We start from the raw sequence: 23029 nt of genomic DNA, 5'->3' as shown, positions 1-23029 counted from the left end.
GGTTAAGGGGGAAAGAAAGAGCTAGGCGTGTGTGAAGTGGGTCAGTTTTGGATATGGAATTCTAAAAGATGGATCTCCTTAGCTGGCTGATTTGAGGGAGATTTTAAAGGGGTGAAGACTCAGTGTACATTGTCTTCGTCTACTTTTCTGCCTCCCTTCAGGGTGTGGTTGAGGAGAACTAGATTAGAGTTTCATTGGTGATTTGCTTGGTGGAAGGTTGCCTCATGCCTGAGGGTTTGCTGGTAGCACTGTTGGACTCCCATTTGGTCCCTGGGTGCTGCAGTTGTTTTCTACTGGATGTGGGAATCCAGGATAACATATACGGGACATCCTGACCTCCTTATCCATTAACAAAAGTGGGCTATGGAAACAGAGTGGGGAGTCAGAGGTACAGCAGCTGTGCTGGGTGGAGCCAGGTGCAATGAAGGACAAGTGTACGGAGGGCTAGAGATGTAAGTTACATAATAACAACACTGGATACCCAACAATGGCCGCAAGACTCCTTCCCACAGTTCACAGCTGTGATTAGTAACAGACTGGCTAGGAAGAGATAACACTAGTTTTATTACTTACATAGCTTCTCTGTTGTGTGACTTGTCAACTAAGGTCTTGTAGCTCTTTTTTGCCCACTGGTGGATGTAGCAGAGAATAAAAAGAAATGTGGTAGATACACAGAGTGTGGTGAAAGTGGATGTGGAGAGACTAGTCAGGTTATTTGCAGTCAAAGGGAAATGATGGTTATTAGATTATTAGAACAAATGATTATTAGAACAGTTTTAAAAGATATTTTGGAGGCGGAGCCAGGATGGCGGCGTGAGTAGAGCAGTGGAAATCTCCTCCCAAAACCACATAGATCTTTGAAAATATAACAAAGAAAACTCTTCCTAAGGACACCAGAGGACACAGGACAACATCCAGACCACATCCACACCTGCAAGAACCCAGCGCCTTGCGAAAGGGGTAAGATACAAGCCCCGGCCCGGCGGCCCCCGGCAGGTGGAAACAAACCGGAGTGGTTTTTGTTTTGGCGAGTGCTTTTTGGAAGCCTTAAAGGGACAGGGACCCCAATACCAGCGAAACAGGGCAGCAAGACTGGTGAGCGGGTGCCTGAGACTGGCACCTGGGGCCAAAGAAAATGGCGCATTTTTCCCAATACTAGGGAGGCAGGGCGGCGGGACTGGTGGGCGGCAGCCTGGGGCCGGCACCTGAGGACAAAGAATATCACGCGTTTTTCCCTTTTTTTTTTGGCAAGTGCTTTTTGGAAGCCTTGGAGGGACGGGGACCCCAATACCAGGGAGGCAGGGCAGCAAGACCGGTGGGCGGGTGCCTGGGACCGGCGCCTGAGGACAAAGAAAATCACGCGTTTCTCCCTTTTTTTTCTTTTTGGCGAGTGCTTTTTGGAGGCCTTAGGGGGACAGGGACCCCAGTGCCAGGGAGGCAGGGAGGCAGGGCTGGTGAGCGGGTGCCTGGGACCGGCGCCTGGGATGGAGAGGGTCGCGCGTTTTTCCCTTTTTTTTTGGTGAGTGCTTTTGGGAGGCCTTGGAGGGACGAGGACCCCAGTGCTAGGGAGGCAGGGTGGCAGGACCGGTGCGCGGGTGTCTGGGACCGGCGCCTGAGGACAAACAATATCGCGCGTTTTTCCCTTTTTTTTTTTTTGGCAGGTGCTTTTTGGAAGCCTTGAAGGGACAGGGACCCCGGTGCTAGGGAGGCAGGGCAGCAGGACTGGTGAGCGGATGCCTGGGACCGGCGCCTGAGGACAAAGAAAATCATGCATTTTTTCCTTTTTTTTTTCTTTTTCCTCTTTCGTTGTTGCTGTTGTTGTTTTGGTTTGGAGAGTGCTTTTTGGAAGTCTTAAACGGGAAGGACAGGACACTTAGACCAGAGGCAGGGAATCTGGGGATCTCTGGGCACTCTAAGCCCCTGGGCAGCAGGGAGCAAAGAGGCCCCTTACAGAGATAAATAGCCTCCCGGCCGCTCCCCCTCCAACGGGGCTCCACCATTTTGGAGGAGCAGCCCCAGCCAGGCCACCCCCACAGCAACAGTGGAGATAAACTCCATAGCAAATGGGCAGGTAGCAGAAGCCCTGTCTGCGCACAGCTGACAAGCATAAGCCACTAGAGGCCGCTATTCTCCCAGGAGAGGAAGGCCACAAACCAACAAGAAGGGAAGCTCTTCCAGCGGTCACTCATACCAGCTCTGCAAACTATCTCTATCACCATGAAAAGGCAAAACTACAGGCAGACAAAGATCACAGAGACAACACCTGAGAAAGAGACAGACCTAACCAGTCCTCCTGAAAAAGAATTCAAAATAAAAATCATGAACATGCTGACAGAGATGCAGAGAAAAATGCAAGAGCAATGGGATGAGATGCAGAGAAAAATGCAAGAGCAATGGGATGAAGTCCAGAGGGAGATCACAGATGTCAGGAAGGAGATCACAGAAGTGAAACAATCCCTGGAAGGATTTATAAGCAGAATGGATAAGATGCAAGAGGCCATTGAAGGAATAGAAACCAGAGAATGGGAACATATAGAAGCTGACATAGAGAGAGATAAAAGGATCTCCAGGAATGAAACAACACTAAGAGAACTATGTGACCAATCCAAAAGGAATAATATTCGTATTATAGAGGTACTAGAAGAAGAAGAAAGAGGAAAGGGAAAGAAAGTCTCTTTGAAGAAATAATTGCTGAAAACTTCCCCAAACTGGGGGAGGAAATAATCGAACAGACCATGGAATTACACAGAACGCCCAACAGAAAGGATCCAAGGAGGACAACACCAAGACACATAATAATTAAAATGGCAAGGATCAAGGACAAGGAAAGAGTTTTAAAGGCAGCTAGAGAGAAAAAGGTCACCTATAAAGGAAAACCCATCAGGCTAACATCAGACTTCTCAACAGAAACCCTACAGGCCAGAAGAGAATGGCATGATATATTTAATGCAATGTAACAGAAGGTCCTTGAACCACGGATACTGTATCCAGCACAACTATCATTTAAATATGATGGCGGGATTAAACAATTCCCAGACAAGCAAAAGGTGAGGGAATTTGCTTCCCACAAACCACCTCTACAGGGCATCCTACAGGGACTGCTCTAGATGGGAGCACTCCTAAAAAGAGCACAGAACAAAACACACAACATATGAAGAATGGAGGAGGAGAATAAGAATGGAGAGAAGAATCTCCAGACAGTGTATATAACAGCTCAATAAGCGAGCTAAGTTAGGCAGTAAGATACTAAAGAAGCAAACCTTGAACCTTTGGTAACCACGAATCTAAAGCCTGCAATGGCAATAAGTACATATCTCTCAATAGTCACCCTAAATGTAAATGGACTTAATGCACCAATCAAAAGACACAGAGTAATAGAATGGATAAAAAAGCAAGACCCATCTATATGCTGCTTACAAGAAACTCACCTTAAACCCAAAGACAAGCACAGACTAAAAGTCAAGGGATGGAAAAACATATTTCAGGCAAACAACAGCGAGAAGAAAGCAGGGGTTGCAGTACTAATATCAGACAAAATAGACTTCAAAACAAAGAAAGTAACAAGAGATAAAGAAGGACACTACATAATGATAAAGGGCTCAGTCCAACAAGAGGATATAACCATTCTAAATATATATGCACCCAATACAGGAGCACCAGCATATGTGAAACAAATACTAACAGAACTAAAGAGGGAAATAGACTGCAATGCATTCATTTTAGGATTTTAGGAAACTTCAACACACCACTCACCCCAAAGGATAGATCCACTGGGCAGAAAATAAGTAAGGACACACAGGCACTGAACAACACACTAGAACAGATGGACCTAATAGACATCTATAGAACTCTACATTCAAAAGCAACAGGATATACATTCTTCTCAAGTGCACATGGAACATTCTCCAGAATAGACCACATACTAGCTCACAAAAAGAGCCTCAGTAAATTCCAAAATATTGAAATTCCACCAACCAATTTTTCAGAACACAAAGGTATAAAAGTAGAAATAAATTCTACAAAGAAAACAAAAAGGCTCACAAACACATGGAGGCTTAACAACATGCTACTAAATAATCAATGGATCAATGAACAAATCAAAATAGAGATCAAGGAATATATAGAAACAAATGACAAAAACAACACTAAGCCCCAACTTCTGTGGGACGCAGCGAAAGCAGTCTTAAGAGGAAAGTATATAGCAATCCAGGCACACTTGAAGAAGGAAGAACAATCCCAAATGAATAGTTTAACATCACAATTATCGAAACTGGAAAAAGAAGAACAAATGAGGCCTAAAGTCAGCAGAAGGAGGGACATAATAAAGATTAGAGAAGAAATAAACAAAATTGAGAAGAATAAAACAATAGCAAAAATCAATGAAACCAAGAGCTGGTTCTTTGAGAAAATAAACAAAATAGATAAGCCTCTAGCCAAACTTATTAAGAGAAAAAGAGAATCAACACAAATCAACATAATCAGAAATGAGAATGGAAAAATCACGACAGACTCCACAGAAATACAAAGAATTATTAAAGACTACTATGAAAACCTATATGCCAACAAGCTGGAAAACCTAGAAGAAATGGACAACTTCCTAGAAAAATACAACCTCCCAAGACTGACCAAGGAAGAAACACAAAAGTTAAACAAACCAATTACGAGCAAAGAAATTGAAACAGTAATCAAAAAACTACCCAAGAACAAAACCCCGGGGCCGGACGGATTTACCTCAGAATTTTATCAGACACACAGAGAAGACATAATACCCATTCTCCTTAAAGTGTTCCAAAAACTAGAAGAAGAGGGAATACTCCCAAACTCATTCTATGAAGCCAACATCACCCTAATACCAAAACCAGGCAAAGACCCCACCAAAAAAGAAAATTACAGACCAATATCCCAGATGAATGTAGATGCAAAAATACTCAATAAAATATTAGCAAACAGAATTCAACAGTATATCAAAAGGATCATACACCATGACCAAATGTGATTCATCCCAGGGATGCAAGGATGGTACAACATTCGAAAATCCATCAACATCATCCACCACATCAACAAAAAGAAAGACAAAAACCCTATGATCATCTCCATAGATGCTGAAAAAGCATTTGACAAAATTCAACATCCATTCATGATAAAAACTCTCAACAAAATGGGTATAGAGGGCAAGTACCTCAACATAATAAAGGCCATATATGATAAACCCACAACTAACATCATACTGAACAGCGAGAGGCTGAAACCTTTTCCTCTGAGATCGAGAACAAGACAGGGATGCCCACTCTCCCCACTGTTATTCAACATTGTACTGGAGGTCCTAGACACGGCAATTAGACAAAACAAAGAAATACAAGGAATCCAGATTGGTAAAGAAGAATTTAAACTGTCACTATTTGCAGATGACATGATACTATACATAAAAAACCCTAAAGACTCCACCCCAAAACTACTAGAACTGATACTGGAATACAGCAAAGTTGCAGGATACAAAATCAACACACAGAAATCTGTGGCTTTCCTTTACACTAACAATGAACCAACAGAAAGAGAAATCAGGAAAACAACTCCATTCACAATTGCATCAAAAAAAATAAAATACCTAGGAATATACCTAACCAAAGAAGTGAAAGACTTATACTCTGAAAACTACAAGTCACTCTTAAGAGAAATTAAAGGGGACACTAACAGATGGAAACTCATCCCATGCTCATGGCTAGGAAGAATTAATATAGTCAAAATGGCCATCCTGCCCAAAGCAATATACAGATTTGATGCAATCCCTCTCAAATTACCAGCAACATTCTTCAATGAATTGGAACAAATAACACAAAAATTCATATGGAAACACCAAAGACCCTGAATAGCCAAAGCAATCCTGAAAAAGAAGAATAAAGTAGGGGGGATCTCACTCCCCAACTTCAAGCTCTACTACAAAGCCATAGTAATCAAGACAATTTGGTACTGGCACAAGAACAGAGCCACAGACCAGTGGAACCGATTAGAGACTCCAGACATTAACCCAGACATATATGGTCAATTAATATTTGATAAAGGAGCCATGGACATACAATGGCAAAATGACAGTCTCTTCAACAGATGGTGCTGGCAAAACTGGACAGCTACATGTAGGAGAATGAAACTGGACCATTGTCTAACCCCATATACAAAGGTAAACTCAAAATGGATCAAAGACCTGAATGTAAGTCATGAAACCATCAAACTCTTGGAAAAAAACATAGGCAAAAACCTCTTAGACATAAACATGAGTGACCTCTTCTTGAACATATCTCCCCGGGCAAGGAAAACAACAGCAAAAATGAGCAAGTGGGACTACATTAAGCTGAAAAGCTTCTGTACAGCGAAAGACACCATCAATAGAACAAAAAGGAACCCTACAGTATGGGAGAATATATTTGAAAATGACAGATCCGATAAAGGCTTGACGTCCAGAATATATAAAGAGCTCACACGCCTCAACAAACAAAAAACAAATAACCCAATTAAAAAATGGGCAGAGGAACTGAACAGACAGTTCTCTAAAAAAGAAATACAGATGGCCAAAAGATACATGAAAAGATGCTCCACATCGCTAATTATCAGAGAAATGCAAATTAAAACTACAGTGAGGTATCACCTCACACCAGTAAGGATAGCTGCCATCCAAAAGACAAACAACAACAAATGTTGGCGAGGCTGTGGAGAAAGGGGAACCCTCCTACACTGCTGGTGGGAATGTAAATTAGTTCAACCATTGTGGAAAGCAGTATGGAGGTTCATCAAAATGCTCAAAACAGACATACCATTTGACCCAGGAATTCCACTCCTAGGAATTTACCCTAAGAACTCAGCAATCAAGTTTGAGAAAGACAGATGCACCCCTATGTTTATCGCAGCACTATTTACAATAGCCAAGAATTGGAAGCAACCCAAATGTCCATTGGTAGATGAATGGATAAAGAAGATGTGGTACATATACACAATGGAATACTACTCAGCCATAAGAAGTGGAAAAATCCAGCCATTTGCAGCAACATGGATGGAGCTGGAGAGTATTATGCTCAGTGAAATAAGCCAAGTGGAGAAAGAGAAATACCAAATGATTTCACTCATCTGAGGAGTATAAGAACAAAGGAAAAACTGAAGGAACAAAATAGCAGCGGAATTACAGAACCCAAAAATGGACTAACAGGTACCAAAGGGAAAGGAACTGGGGAGGATGGGTGGGCAGGGAGGGATAAGGGGGGGGAAGAAGAAGGGAGGTATTAAGACTAGCATGCATGGGGGGGAAGGGAGAAGGGGAGAGTGCGCTGTACAACACAGAGAGGACAAGTAGTGATTCTACATTTTGCTAAGCTGATGGACAGTAACCGTAATGTGGTTTTTAGGGGAGACCTGATATAGGGGAGAGCATAGTAAACATAGTACTCTTCATGTAAGTGTAGATTAAAGATTAAAAAAAAAAAAAGAAAGAAAGAAAGAAAAGGGGGATTACTTCTTGATAGGATAAAACTATTGGTAAATCAAAGACCAATACATGCTTTAAATATCCTTGATGTTGATCACTTAAAGGGTGTCAGATGATCAGCTATGGAGGTACTCTTTTTTGATAATATTCCTTTCTTTTAATAAAAAAAAAAAAAAGGCAGTCCCTGTGTGCTGACCTCCAATGAGTTCTACACAGTGGTATAGAGGGCATGTCAAAGTGTGGGCAAAGGGTCTGTTTGTTTCTATGCAGAAGATCAAGGCCTAGCTTGGATACCCAGAAAATGAACTAAGATACGATATGAGGAGGAGCTTCCGGCATCAGCACTCTCTGGAGGACTTGTGCCGGGGGATGATCATCAAAAAGCCTCCACAGGGATCTGGACGATGCTGCGGTTGTGGCTGTATCCACCCCACCGTTTCCTGGACTTGCCATTGGAATGAGGAGGGAGATGTCTAGGCTGGCATGTGCATATAGTGAGACAACGAATTTGACCAGATCTGTACTGTTGGAGCTCAACCAGGCGTTGGGAGGGGTGCAAGTTGTAGCACTCCAAAATCTTATGACTATAGACTATCTACAGTTAAAAGAACATACGGGATGTGAACAGATCCCAGAAATGGGTTGCTTTAATTTGTCTGATTTCTCTCAGACTGTTCAAGTACAGTTGGACAATATCCATCATATCATAGACAAATTTTCACAAATGCCTAGGGTGCCTAAATGGTTTTCTTGGCTTCACTGGAGATGGATGGTAATTATAGATTTGCTTTGTTTATGTCACCGTATTCCTATTATGTTAATATGTGAGCACAAGTTAGTTAGTAGTTTAAAACCTATACATGCTTAAGGTACTCTACAAGAAGATATGTCAAAGAAATAATCAATCCTCCCATGTTTTCTTCCATATGCTACCTCTATAGCTTTTCTTCTTCCTTCCTAATTACAACCCTTAAATAGAATTCGTGCCTCATATAGAATTTACCGAGTATCGTAATTCCTCCAGGTGGTAAAGATACCTCGAGACAAATGCTGGGCATAGAAGCAACAGGGCATAAATCTGCAAAGAAGTAAAAAGCTAACCTTTTCAAACAATATGGCTTCTCTCTCACTTACCAACTTTACATTTCCCTGTATGACCCCGGAAGATGACTGGTTAGCCAGAGATGGGTAAGATTCCTCAAAGGAGGAACAACCTAAGACAGGCACAGTCGCAGGGGGGCCATCAGGTGAGAAATTGGGGATCAACAGAGGTGAGGCTCAGAACCTCACCCCCCCGTTTTGAGAGAAATCTTCTGCATCCGTGGGTGTTTTGCTGCCCTTGTCTAGCTTGGATTAATACTTAGTCCATAGGCACACACCTGATCATCTACATTTGCCCTCTTACAGCACTAAACTATGTTTTCTACCTTTATCTTGCATCTACCTACCACTTCAGCATTTTATTAAAAATAAAAATAATAATAATAATAAAGGGAGAAATGTGGGATCCACATATAAATCAAGTATAAAAATCAAACGAATATTCATATTTGACCTGATTGTTTATAGTTCATAATGCGTGATCAAAACCGAAAGTTTCTGTGATGAATGCCCTTGTACTGTTCACCATGTAAGAATTTGTTCACCATGTAAGTACTTGTTCGTTATGCTTCAGAAGATTGGAGAGTGACGAGAATTAGGCTTGAGATGGATTAATGATTGTGCATTGAGCATTGACCCCCCCTATACAGAATCTTATTGTTGTTAACAACCATTTGATCAATAAATATGAGAGATGCCCTCCCAAAAAAAAAAAAAAAGGCTTTACCATGAATGTTACGTGAATGTACACATTTGATAAAGCTCATTGAATTATCCAAAAAAAAAAAGATATTTTGAAGTTATAAGAGGGCACTACAGAAAATTTTGCCATAAACTTGAAAATCCAGATGAAGTTGAATGATTATATAGGAAACACAAATTACTAAAACTGACTCAAGAAGAGATACCTAGATAGACCAAGTAGCACCAGAGATGGGAGGTGGGGTTGAGGGGTAAAAAGCATGTAAAAATGTCTACCCTCTAAAAAGTCTCCAAGCTAGAGTGACTTACCAAGAGAACTCTTATCAAACATTCAGAGTGCCAGTAATAGCTGTGATATTCACATTATTCCAAAGCACCAGAAAAGGAATTTTCCCAATTCATCTTACGAGGTTAGAACAACCCGGGATGAAAATCTTGCCAATAGTCATTCCAAACTGTACACCAGCCTCTCAAAAAAGTAAATAAATTAAAAAACCATAAATAAAATGTAGTAATAATCGATTCTGAGAGCATATATCTAAAATACACTGTGGGTTTTATTTCAGAAATTAAAGGATAACTACTAGAATATCTATAAAGTGATTAATTAGTGAAATAATAAAATTTATCCTATTTTATTAATTGGATAAAAACTTTAAAATGTAAAAAATTAGGAGTCAGTAATTAGAGCAGAAGTCAGAGGCTAAATAAGCAGCTGCTGGACCCAATCTAGAGTCCAGTCAAAATATGAAGATGATTATCCTAAGCCAAGAATTGGAACAATGAGAAAAATTAAAGTATAGGGACTGAGTCTGTAGATTGGACATGTTTAGTGATCTTTCCTATTTTTTTGCCCTTTGGGGCTCTTCCACTATAATACGAAGGTCCTTTCTAGCACAAATAATTCAAGCCATTTGGTATTACTCCCCCTGAGGCTCCCAATGGTGTTCTTTCAGTAAAGCTGAAATTTTAAAAATATATAAATAATATGTAGATTAATCTGTGAAGTTGGCTGGTGGCAAAGAATCATGTCAGCCCAGAGATTATACCTTTGAGATGTTAAGATCTCTGAGAACTCAGCTGATCAACAGACATTAGGGTTAGATACTGAGTGTAGGCTTTGACTGTAGACAGCCCTCAGGAGGAAATGTGCCCCATCACTCACTTGGTGGCCTTGGGTCATTTATTTCAACTCTGAGATCCTATATTCTTATCTGTAAAACAGGGAAAAGTTGACATGTCTCTTAGGACTGTGATGAGAATTAAATGAGATAATAAAGTTATCACAAAGTCTGGCACACAGTAGGGCAGAGCAGCCCGTACTTTATATTGTCTATCATTGTACTAGTTGAAACTGAGGTCTGATCACCAACCCTTTCGTATGTGCTTTCTCCTCTGACCACCAGAGAGCACATCAACATTGCCCTGCTTACTCTTAAGAACCACTCAAGCTCTGCAACCTGAGGCCTCAGAAATACTGTGGTTAAGCCACTCTTCTATGAATTTGGACAGAAGAGCAAACTCACCTTCTTGAAAGGCAGAAGCAGAATATCTGCTTTCCTCCATATATGTTAGTTTAGCAAGAAGTAAGCAGAATGTTAAATGGTCACTGAATATGAAATTACACAATACTGAGATACACTAGGTTTCTGGCATTAGGAAGCAAGACTATGTAAAGTATTAACTTCTTTTTTCTTTTATATTTTAGAACATTTTATTCCTTTTTTGAAGCACTCTTCTACAGGTATAAACATTTCATTTTATTCTCACAGTAACACTGGGAAGTACACAGGGCAGAGTACATTTTTTCCATTTCACTGGTGTGGAAACTGAGGCTCAGAGTTTAGTGACTCACCCAAAGCCAAACGGGTGTCAGAATCTGCGCTCCCACTCGGATCCTGAGTCGTGATGCACAGGAGCTCTTTCCTTCCTTTCCCTCTCTCTGGACTTTCTGTCTCCTCCCTCCCTTGTTTTTTCCCTTTCTTCTTTCCCTTGTCTAGCTCCTCCCCCATTTACTTTTCTTCCTTCTTGACTATGCAGTACTTCATACATATATATCTCTGATCTAAATACAACGAATATCCATTAACCTACCATTCAGCTTAAGAAATGCATTACCAATACCTCTGAAGCCCACTGTATCCCACCCCCTGCCTGTAACCACTATCTTGGATTTTGCAGTTACAATTCCCTTTTCTTTTTTTCATCTTAGTGTTAAGGCATCACTACATTTATTCACATTGTTTTATTTTGCATGTTGATTGGCCCTATGTAAATGGGATCATACTATATATATATTTTTTCTCACTATTATATATCTGAGATTCATACATGTGGATGTGTGTAGTTGTAGCACATTTTCACTGCTTTAGAGCATTCCATTTTATGAATATACCACACTCTATGCATTTGTTCTACTGATGGGCTTTTGGATTATTTTCCACTTTGTCTATTCTGAGCAAAGCTGCATGTAACTCCTATTGTCATGTGCAAGAGTTTTCCAGTGAAATTACTGGTTTATAGAATTTACTTACCTACAACTTTACTAGCTTATGCCAAATTGTTTTCCAAACGGATTCCCATAAGGATAAGAATTCAATCACTCCACATTTACATCAACTGGAAATTGTCAGAAATTTTAGCCAATTTCACACCTTGTGCTCAGGTCCTGGTGTCTAAACACCACTCTCTAATAAAAGGACCCAGTACTCCTTGGAGAAATAGTTGATTCCAGGGCCAGGGCAGGTAATATATAAAATGAACCAGGAACACTTCTGGTGCCAGAAAGTAAGATCATGCTCCATAAACACACAAAAAAAATTAGGGGCCACCCTAGGTAGCTCTAAGTGCTAAAGCTGGACAATTTGGGCAGCAAAGTCAATAATTATATTATTAGGTTATAATCCGTAAATATAATAAATATCCATGAATCCATACAGATAAAAATAATCAAATAAATAAATGGGGGAGATGAGATATCTCTTCCTTATGGTAGAATTTGAATTAATAAATGTAAAAGGAAAGAGGAAAATATGAAATCATCATGAAATACCACAGTAACTGTTGTAGGCAAGTGCTATCAAGAGACAATAAAATTAGTGAGTGAAAGTTTGAGGAGAAGGAAAGTTTGCATTGTTTCAAAGTATTTTCCTCAAGATGTTTATTAATTACGAAGGGGAAGACAGTAATTTTACAGTGGCAAAACTTGGCAGAGCCACCTTAACCAACAGATCAAGGTTAACATCACCCGTAATTAGATGTATCCACATTGTGAACCCTGTGATGTGATGTAGTGAGAACACAGTATTTCGTGGTATTATCACCTCATGTGCAATCAGTTCCATCACGAGAAAACATCAGGCAAACTCCGACTGAGAGGCATTTGACAAAATAATCTACATTCTTCCAAAATATCATGGTTGTGAAAGACAAGGAAAGACTGAGGAACTTATACAGACTGCAGGGGACTAGGGACAACTAACAACAAAATGCAGTGAGATCCTAGATAAGACCCCAGAACAGAAAAAGGACACTAGTGGAAAATTAGTGGCAAAACTTGAATAAGGTCTTCAGTTTAGCTAGCAGTGTCAGTCATACCAATGTTAATTTCCTGGTTCTTACTAGTGTAGCATGGTTACCTACGATGCTAACATTAGGGGAAGCTGTGTGAAGGACATACAGGAACTCTGTACTATCCCTGCAACTTTTTATCTGTACAAATTTAACATAAGAAGTTCAACATAAAAAGTTTTAAAAACAGTTTTTCCCAACCCAAAGTTGTAAAATTGGTAACTAAGTATGGGAAGAAACAGGTAAGTGTTATAAAAGTAGAAAGCAGAATATCAGCTATATTGCTGTTAAAGTTATTGGACAATGTGGCCCAATATGAAACAACATTAAGTTTCTTATTACTGTTTCCAGACCTACACAGATGATCCATTCAGGCAGGCAGTGCTAGACCCTGAGGTCTAATCCACAAGGACAGGGGCTTTATTGCTAAAATTGCTTGTGCACTTCCTCTCTGAAACAAGCCAATTCCAAAGAAGGGGCTAGGCCAGATATACTTAAAACTTTCTTCCAAACTCACCAATTGGATAAATTGCCCCTATTCCCCTGGAGGGACAGAAAGAGGCCAGTTATGTTACACCAATACATTTCCTTCCACAGGGAAGGAACTATCAGACACTGGGAAAGAGTGTTTCCTACAGTCCTTACCTATGAAAATTTCTGGGCAATCGTTTTTTGTTTGTTAGGTAGGGGAATCTTTTATACTATGGATTCTATTCTTTCATTGATTACTGAACTTTTCAGATCTTCTATTTCTTCTTGAGTCAATTTTAGTAAATTACATAGTTGTTATTAAATTTTCATCTCATCAATATTTTCAAACACTGTCATAGAAAACAAAAACAACCTTCACTGCCTTCTCTTTGGAAGCAAGGATGGCCTCTGGGTCCTGAGGAAGCTTCTTTTTTGCCACCTACTACAATGGCTATTCAAGTCCCTGTATGGGTGATGAGCTGTGGTTTAACCTCAATAGGAATGAGAAAGCCACCAGTGACAGGACTGGAGAAGTGGGAGCTCCCAACATCTGGGGACTCTCCTCAAAGACTCCTGGGCCAGATTCTGATATACATATACCAGTAGAGAATGAAAAACAGCACTTCAACTTCTACTTCATAGGAAGAAAGAGGAAAAAAAAGAGAAAGGAATAAGGAAGAGATGCAGCAGCAGCAGGTGTCTAAACATTCCAAGAAAAACAAGAAATTACCAAAAGAAAACACAAATGACAATGACTCCGTTCTGAAATAAATGCTAGAGATGGCGATGAAAAGGGAAAGCCAAGAGAAAGGAAAAAAAGCAGGAATTGAAGGAGCAAAAGGAAGATATCTAAAGAGTAGAAAGGGGGACAATGACCATGCTCTCCAGATTCCTAACAAGAATCTCTAGAGAATGCCTGGAAGGGTCAATCAAAGCCTGAAGCACCCTCAGGTTTCCATCAGAGCTATGGCTATGTTCTGCTCTTACCTGGTCGAGTTTGCAGCTGTGGTGAAATATGCAAATACTGGGAAACTTAACCTACCAAGATACATAAAGGAAGCCCATCATTTAAATGGTAAGGTTATACAGTGAGTGAGTCCTATGGACTCCCAATAGAGTCCATGTGATTATGAAAAAAGAACCAAATATGTTTTGTATTTAATACAGAAGCAAAGAGAGCCCTGAAACCTTTAAACACAAAGATAGACTAAAGAGACAAAACAAAATTCTAAGGGAAGAATGACAAATAAGTATTTTCTGATCATCCACTAGACATTTTAACAACACATATATACACACACACTCAAAATATGAAAAGCCTTACAGTGTTACTATGCCTTTTATTTAATTCTTGTCTTTCTAGAAAAAGTTATTAACCAACATAGCTTTAGCAGACTCCTTGGTCATTTTAGATGGATTGATCATAGTAACTTTCTGTTTCAAAATTGAAAGCACAAATGAAAGCCTACTGTATTAGGGGAGGTAACATAAAGTATTAATAAGAGAAGAAATGTAAATCTCATGCCATGGGATAGTGTGATTAGCTCCACATAATGCCCTCACTCCACCCTCCAATGAACCTGGGGAAAGTTATCCCTCCTTTATAACTGTTATGAATGGAAGTGACAAAAACATGCAGGTGATCATTGTTAACAAAAACATGAAGGTTTTGGTGAACAAAGTAAATCTAGAATTTAAAAACTGATTTATATAATCTAATATATAGTCCATTCTAGAAATTAGTGTATTTTGAATCTAGTTCCTATCCCGTCACAACTTATCTCAAAACACAAGTGAAAAAGTAAACTAAAACCCAAAGGCTTGTCCACATGAAAAGATCTGAAGTAAATATGGCAGAATGTTAAGATATGATAAAGCTGGGGAGTGGATGCACAGTGTTTATATATTATTCTCTATTCTTCTCCATATGCTTAAATAGTATACAATTTAAAAATCCTAAAAAATAAATGAAAGAATGATTAAGGGTTAACCAAGTTGAGAAGCACAAGAAACAACACAGGCGGCAAGAACAGCATGAGCAAAAGGCAAGGAGAAATAGCATTCGAAGTACAAGGAAGACGCTTGATGAAGGTCAGCAAGGAAAGGAAGAAAAATCGGAGAGTAACTAGCAGGGGGCTTCAGAGTCAAGTTCTAATGGAAGGAAGCCAGAAGAAGCTACTGCTGTTCCCAAATCATTTAAAAGATACAGCAACAGAGGTGTCTGGTGGACAGCAGAAACAATTAAACACTGATTAAACATTCCAGGGAGAGGAAGGGAACTATTAGACGCTGGGCATGAAAACAGCAGCAGGCGCTGTACGTACACTATCCTATTCAATCTTTCCCATGACCCTGAGCTAGATATCACTGTTCTGTTTTACATATGAGGATCTGAAGATCAGAGGTTAACTTGTCCAAGATCACACAACTAGTAAATTGCAGAGCCAGGAACTTGTCTACATGTGTCTGTTTCTAAGTCTATCTTTTAAAGGTATAATTCACATACCATAATATTTACCCAGTTGTAACATACAATTTAATGAGTTTTAGTGAGTTTAATACAATTACACAACCATCACCACAATCCAATTTTAGGTTCTGACTGGGATTCTACTTGTTTTTTACCATTGCTCAGACTTCACAACTCTTCCATTATGTACCTAACTTCTCACCTCTCAGACGTCTTCTTCTCACCTCAGCACCTGAACCCCACATACTTGAGCACTGCACTTCCACCAAAACTCCCTCTGAGCCCCTAATAATTGCACTTGCACTTATATTTGTTGGCCTGTAGTTAACAGTTCATGAGCTAGTCTCACTCCTATTAAGTCAAACTCCAAGCTCCTTGAAGACAAGGACAATGTTTCATTTACTTTATAAAAATCTCCTTATAGATCTCTCTTGCTCCTGGCACAGTTCACGATAGGCACCAAAAATATTATTAATTCACTTCTTCAAAATTCAGGTCACCATTTTTTAACATTAGGACACATTCAATGAATAACTGGCTACTTTTTGGTTTGGTTTGCTGGTTGAGAACAGATCCTATGCATTTCTGAAAGGTCTGTTTTCCCATTTTTTCCCTTTCCTTTTTTTTGCTCTACTTTCTCCCCCATTTTTTGAGAAAGTAGAGATGCCAACAAAACATTAGGAAATACATGAGTTTAGGCAAAGAGGAAAATATAGGTATACGTGTGAATAAACACATACATACACACGTATTTGCTTAATCTACCCTTTTATGGAGATAAAAACATAACATTTTCCATGATACTATGTTAAAACTTGGTTATTAGTATTTTACCTAATATAGTTGAATCCGGAGCTGAGAACACAGGGTCTTTCCTTTTGGTCTTAAAAATGACTTTCAACAGAAGGGAAGTTTAGCAAGATATACATGCCTGGACTTCAGATACTTGCTTAAAGTTCCAAAAGTGGAGAAATGTCGGTCATCTGGCCTTGCAGTTCTCTGCTTCAACTGCCATTAAGTGGTCATGAATCACAACTACCTGAGTTTCAGCACGCCATCTCACCGACAATCACCAAGCATTGGAACTTGTGCCATTACTCATCTTATAAATCATAACTAGTCTACAGAGCACAGCATGCAAGAGTAATTAACCTTTCTTGTTAACTTTTACATACTATGAGGTGATTTACCTATTTCTCTTATCTGACACTTCACAGAGAGATAGTGGCAGACTAGGTAGGGTATTTAACTGGCATAAAAAGACCAATATTCAGCTGTTGGTACCAACTGATGGTTACAAGACTGGTAAAAAATTAGTGTCCTTATTCTTTACTTGAAAACTCACCAATAAATGATCCCAGTCAAGCTACTTTCTAGGTGTATTTAATAAAGATTCAGTGAGGATTCAAATGGGGAATGGGTCTATAGGTAACGGGTTTCTCTCTGGACTCAAAATAGCCCTTAGAAGTAGCTTAGAAATGATAGCTCTCAAAGGCACCAGGGAGCATTCTGTTAAAAAATTCTGTGACCTCAGGCAACCTCAAAAATGCTTATCTTATGATGATTTCATTTATAAACAGATGGTCTTTTCTCTGCTGTTGTGATTTTTTTAATACTACTTTAGATTTATTTTTTTCCCCCTCTGTGTATTTTTTAAGTTCCCTAGTCTTCATATTATCTCAACTCACTGGCATCTGTGGCTTGGTACTTGTTTTGACTAAGTAATCATATGTCTTTCCCTACAAAGTACAGCCCCTGAAGCCTTATCTACTAGGACCAGCCTTTCCCTGCCCTAGGAGGGCCTCCCAGTTACTTGCTATATCTGTTTTCCTCCAGAAAAAAAAGAAAAAGAAGTTGAGTTTACTCTATAAGAAATTATTTTAGGTCCTTAATCTATCATTGAGACTTTTTAAAGTTAAAATGTATTGCCTCTTTCCATGTGTTAACTTACTTAAATAGTATAACTTTGTAAGGTAGGTACCATTACTATGCTTATTACACTGCAGAAGAAATAAGGCAAGGATGTTAAACAAATCGCCCAAGATCACATGGTTAGTACAGAACAGAGCCAGGACTGAAACCCAGGCAGGCTGGCTCCACCACCCACATTCTTACCCACTAATGGACTTCTTTTGAACCTGCAAATCATATTTTCCCCTTGGGTTGGATAATTATTAGTTCCCAGTAATGGAGTTGCATTAGAGATTCAGCTTGGGATAGGAAACTTGGGCTCTTGCTCTGTGCTTTTACTTGGGAAAGAACAAAATTCTAAGTAGTGAAAATGCAAGTACAAAGGCATAATGGCCACAGGGAGGAGGAAGAAAGGCCAGTATCAGGAGCAATGGGAAACCAATGCAGTGTTTTAAGCTAAGGGAAGGAGGGAGGGTAGCTGTGACATGATCATGAAGATTCTACCAATATCGCCCTGGCTGCCTAAAAGAGAGCAGAAGGGGATTCAGGAAAATTTGTTACGAGTCTACTCAAAAAGTCCAGGTAAGAGATGATGGTAGTTTGCACTAGGGCATTGGTACTGTGTGTGTGTATGAGCACATGGGTGTGTGAGCATGCATGCATGTGTGGAAGAGAGGGAAGAAGATAGAAAAAAGATTTTTGAAAACATGTACCCTCAACTGAAACTGATTTTGATTAGATTTTATAAAGAGACTTTAACAAAGCATTCCAGAAATTACACTTCCAAGTACTACTTACTGCCTTCAAAGTGTCACACTGTGAGGTTATAGGCCCACTTCAATGCTTCATGGCTCTCAACAACTCTAAAAACCCTCCTTTAGAATTTCCTTCAGGACCATTTATGAGCCAACCCAGAAAAATGGCCCTATTGCTGTATATATAACATATGTACTTCATATGTATAGGATAAATATATATATATACGTCATATAATTGCTATCTATCTATGGTCATACTTCATAAATCCCAAAAGCTAAGGGAACTATGTGTAATGTGTTAAACTGCTGCAGGGTTTAGAAGAACTTCCTTTTATGACTCTGACTTTCCAATGTATATGGTGACATCACTTCTGTAAGAAAATAAGCAAAAAGTGGATAAAAAGTTAAGTCATCAGATTCTTTATCAGAGAATGAGGATACATTATTTTGGCAAAGACTCAGAAGTCATCGGCACCCCAGGAAACCCACAGGCAGAAGAAATTCTTGGTCAGGAGGGGATTTTTCTTTTTAGGGGCAGATAACAAATCTCTATTATCTTAGAAGACTGACAACAAATTTCCCACAGGAGGGAAAAAAAAAGAATGAAGTTATAGCCATCAGTTTGTAGGAGCAGTGGGAAGCACAGTGGGAAGAGTTCACACTTCAGACTTAGCGTGAGTCTCTAACTACCCATGCAGGCTTGGACAAATTCTGAGTCTTACTTTCCTCATCTATAAAATGGCGATAAACATGCCAGGAGTTTTGAGAGGTTTTATTAATAAAACCCTGATTGCCAACACCTCCTCACCCCCCTTTAATTTTCTCTCACCGAAACATCTTTTCCTAAGGTTAAGAACAGGGAACGCTGATGGAAGGGCAACCCTCCAAGAGCTTTCAGGCTTAACTGGTTTCATCTTTCTTACGCTTCAATACCGGGACCCAGAGAAGAGAATTCCAGGTGACTTTATCAGCCTGGCAAAGAAGGGCTGAGGCTCGCAGGCAATGCCTTTGGTTTAACACACACTCCTAGAGCACCTGTCATTTAGACAAAGTAGCAACCCATTTAAATCCTTGAATCTTTTCATGAAACTGGAAAAACCTCAAAACCCAAAAGTAGGAGATTGGTAGAATGAGAGCAGATACTTGAAAGGACAGTCACATGATGGTATTATATATTAAGGAAGAATATTAAATGACATGGGGAGATGTTCATAATTAAGTAAATCTTGCTATAAAATAGTATATATACTATGGACTCCTATCTTTTTAAAATAATTGATTGATAGGGAAGAAAAGAGAAAAATAAGTTGTCAACAATAAATTCTGAGTGGTAGGATTATGGGTGTTGTAAATTTTTTCCTTCTAGACCTTATACCATGAATGTTAATATTTTTAATATAAAGTTATAATAAGTAAATATGATGGAGCATTTTAAAACAAGTCCACTGGGCCGAAATTGCACCTACTTTGTTCATTACCACAGAAAAAAAAGCCTTAATAGTAGGATAAAATATTCGTAAAAAGGGAAAGCGCCTCTTTTGATTTTCTGCAAGTCTCCTCTTCTCCTTTGCCCCAAACTCCAGAGTTTCTTTTTTCCCCCCAAGAATTGAGAGTGGGGAAAGAGAAATCAAGCTGCCTCTGTTCCTGCGCCAGGATGCTCAATGCCGAGACTCAGAGCAGGGAAATTTCACATGGTTCAGACTTTGTAAGACCAGTGGCTCCTGGCCTTAACGGTGGATCTGTACTCACTTTTGGCATTTACTTCCTGACAGGTGCTTCTCTGGGCAGCAGCAACATAACTTAGGAATGTCCTGCCCTATATTCTCTGCAGGAGTCCAGGTCCTGTTTTGAGAGCAGGAAAGGGAGGAAAGCACAAGGCCTAGACTTACCTTGAGTTCTTAAAATAAGAGTACTTATATGGAGGTAAAAACCCGTACATTTAACATTTCTGTAATTGTTAAGGAAAACCAGCCTTTACTGGATGCTTTCCATGTGCCAGGTACACTCTGCATATCTCACTTTTCACATTGGCCACTTAGTTATTACCACTATTTCATAGATAAAGACACAGGCTGAGGTCAAGCAATGTACATAAATTCCCAGTGCTAGAAAGTAGCTGATGTAAAGTGCTTTAGAGATTGCAAAGCTATCACAAGCCTCCGTTATTCTTCACACTACTCCTTGAAATGAGGATCCTACATTGTAACTTGTGAAAGTTACAATGCTTTTAAGTCCCCTCAGAGGGCATACGTGACTGACTGGAAAAGCATTTCCAGTTTTTGGTTTCAATGCAGGAGTCCTGTACTTAGTAGGGCAATGGTGGCAGCCAAATGTGAACCTAATACACCGGATTATGGGTGTTGGATTTAATCTGACTCTGAAGAAGGTAGGGTGTGGTGGGAGGCTAGATACTCGCAGCTAACAACCAGGTCATTATGTGTCCTGACACTGTTAAGACAAAGAGAGAGTCCTGTACACAGGACAGAGGGCCCATTAATTCTGGAATTTGCTGGAGGGTGTGAGGGAGAGAGGGAACCAATGGCTCTGCCAGGGAAGAAAAAGGCACAAACATCAGGGGATGATGGTTTGGTGCTTGGTGGACCAGTTCAACCCCACCTGCACAGGCTAGGGGTCTGTGTAAATAGCCGTGGAATTATTTTGGCCAGTTATTTATGCGACCATACAATAGTATTTTATACAGGTCCTGAATAAGATGATCTGCTACTAATCCATAAAGTACCATATGTGTTAATACTGACTTTTCCAAGATGCACACATAACAGAAAGACAATGACAACGTGGCTATAACAACTTAATGCATTTTCATTTCTTGTTTGAATAAAAGTAGGACTACACCAAAAGTTGTTTAAAGTAGGGAACTGAGACAATGAGTTATTTTCATAGTACCTACACTATTTTTTATATCAAAATTATATTCCACATGATAGGTCTTAATGGAAGTTAATATTAAAATTAGTTACCTTAATTAAAAAAAAAACTACTGCTTTTTTAAGGGGGAAGGGAGGTGAATGAAGTAGAAGAGGAAGTGTTCCCAGAATATGAACTAGCAACCTTGGATCCTTGGCCCAGCCCTGCCCCCAACCACCTATTCTGAATAAATCTCTTAAACCTGTTTCCTCACCTGTACAAGGTGATTCTAAAAGGCAGGTGATGTTTGATATTGTTAATCCTGCTATTCTGTATGACAAGCTAACATTCCATGGGCATCCATAACAACAGTAAAACTAAATCCAATGAGCAGGTGCCCTTCAGACTAGAACAGGTATCCCTGTCAAATGTTCTAACACTGACCCTTGTGAATAGCTGTCTTTATACTCTATAGAATGGACTGCAGGCACTCTGAGTGAGCAGCTTTGATGTCAGGCTGTAGTACAAAACCTTTCCCCTCACTTTGTCTTCACCACCTAAGAAGAAAAGGAAGAGCGAGTGGGCAAGAGTTTTGGATTTGGAAGCTGCACTCCTGGGGAGTCGAGACTGGAACCCACGAACCCGCCTCCTCCAGTCGCTCTGACCTGAACTCTAATCTTGTGCAAGTCAAATTCCGACTATCACTAGATGGAAGCCAGCACCTGCTGGCACCTGTCAGGCCTGTATTTGTGTTCTCCCAGATGTAAAGCTCTGTTTTTTGAGATCCCAAGAGGAATTTTATGCTTTAAGAAAGATAAACGAGAAATAAAACTTACTACAAATACTTAGGTCTTAAAGAATTAATGCATAGTGTGCCATTCAGTTAAAAAACGTAAAAATTATCATTCCACATTTATGTTGAATTATTCTGAGGAACTGCGTGGCAGTAAAAAATCTACTGTACTTGTTATGAGGAAAAGAACACTAAACACTACATACGCAGCTTCTAGAAATCAAGGAGAATATCCCACGTGGGCAGGCAGACATATAATTCCTTATCTGTCTCACCCACCCCAAAGTTCTGGCACTTAGGCTTCAAAGCCTTTGTGGCAGTTCAAGCCTACTCAGAAGCCTAGAGAGCCTCGTGCCAAGCTTCGGGTATCTTCATAGGTTTCTCTTGCTCAATAACTGTGGTCTCCAAATTTATAATTCTCCTCCTCATTCCACTCCATCCTCCCTTCATTTGTTCCATAAGCTTTTAGTGCTTGCACTTTCCTTCACCGGCCCAAATAGTGTCAGGAAAGCCCCATAAAAGTACTAAGAGAAAGGGAGGACGAGTTACTGCCCGTAAATAGGGCACTTGAAAGGCTTCTGTTTGAATCACGACTTGAAACAATCACGAGGCAAGCAGGAGCTTTCCTTTTCGAGGATTGCCCGCCTACATCCCCAGGGTTGAAGTTCCCCCACGTAAAAGAAAGCATCACCTCATCAATTTCAAGATTCCGCCGACACTTCTCTACATTGTCAGGCATTTGTCCTGTGATGCGAAACGCTTTCTAATACCACAAACGCTTAGCTGCTCCCCAAGTCTGAGGTTTTTCTATTGCTGGGGCAACGCTCCGGGCTTAGTTTTTCTACTTCCTCTTCCCAAGCCCTCCCACCGGGGCCAAAACCAGCTTCTTACTGGTCTTTGAGTGTGCTCGTCTC

General features: G+C 39.9%; 1 protein-coding gene across 2 annotated transcripts in view; it reads right to left on the bottom strand.

Annotated features, from left to right (window-relative positions):
• AKR1B1 (aldo-keto reductase family 1 member B) overlaps positions 1–22826 on the bottom strand; it is a 136142-nt gene extending 113316 nt beyond the window's left edge. Inside the window, exons 1-2 of one of the 2 annotated variants that reach the window (XM_073238437.1) lie at positions 22807–22826; positions 20204–20296 (exon numbers count right to left, since the gene is read on the bottom strand). In XM_073238437.1, coding sequence (XP_073094538.1) covers positions 20204–20296; positions 22807–22811 — 98 coding nt within the window. In that variant the 5' untranslated portion in view covers positions 22812–22826. Of the gene's footprint in view, positions 1–20203; positions 20297–22806 lie in introns of those variants that run through there. The other variant, XM_073238438.1, reaches the window with a different exon arrangement.
• Between the last annotated feature and the right edge of the window lie 203 nt (positions 22827–23029).

This window comes from Manis javanica, chromosome 6 (assembly GCF_040802235.1).
Source record: "Manis javanica isolate MJ-LG chromosome 6, MJ_LKY, whole genome shotgun sequence".
NCBI classification, from domain to species: Eukaryota; Metazoa; Chordata; class Mammalia; order Pholidota; family Manidae; genus Manis; species Manis javanica.
The sequence above is the reverse complement of the archived record's forward strand: the minus strand, read 5'-3'. Positions and strand labels throughout refer to the sequence as shown.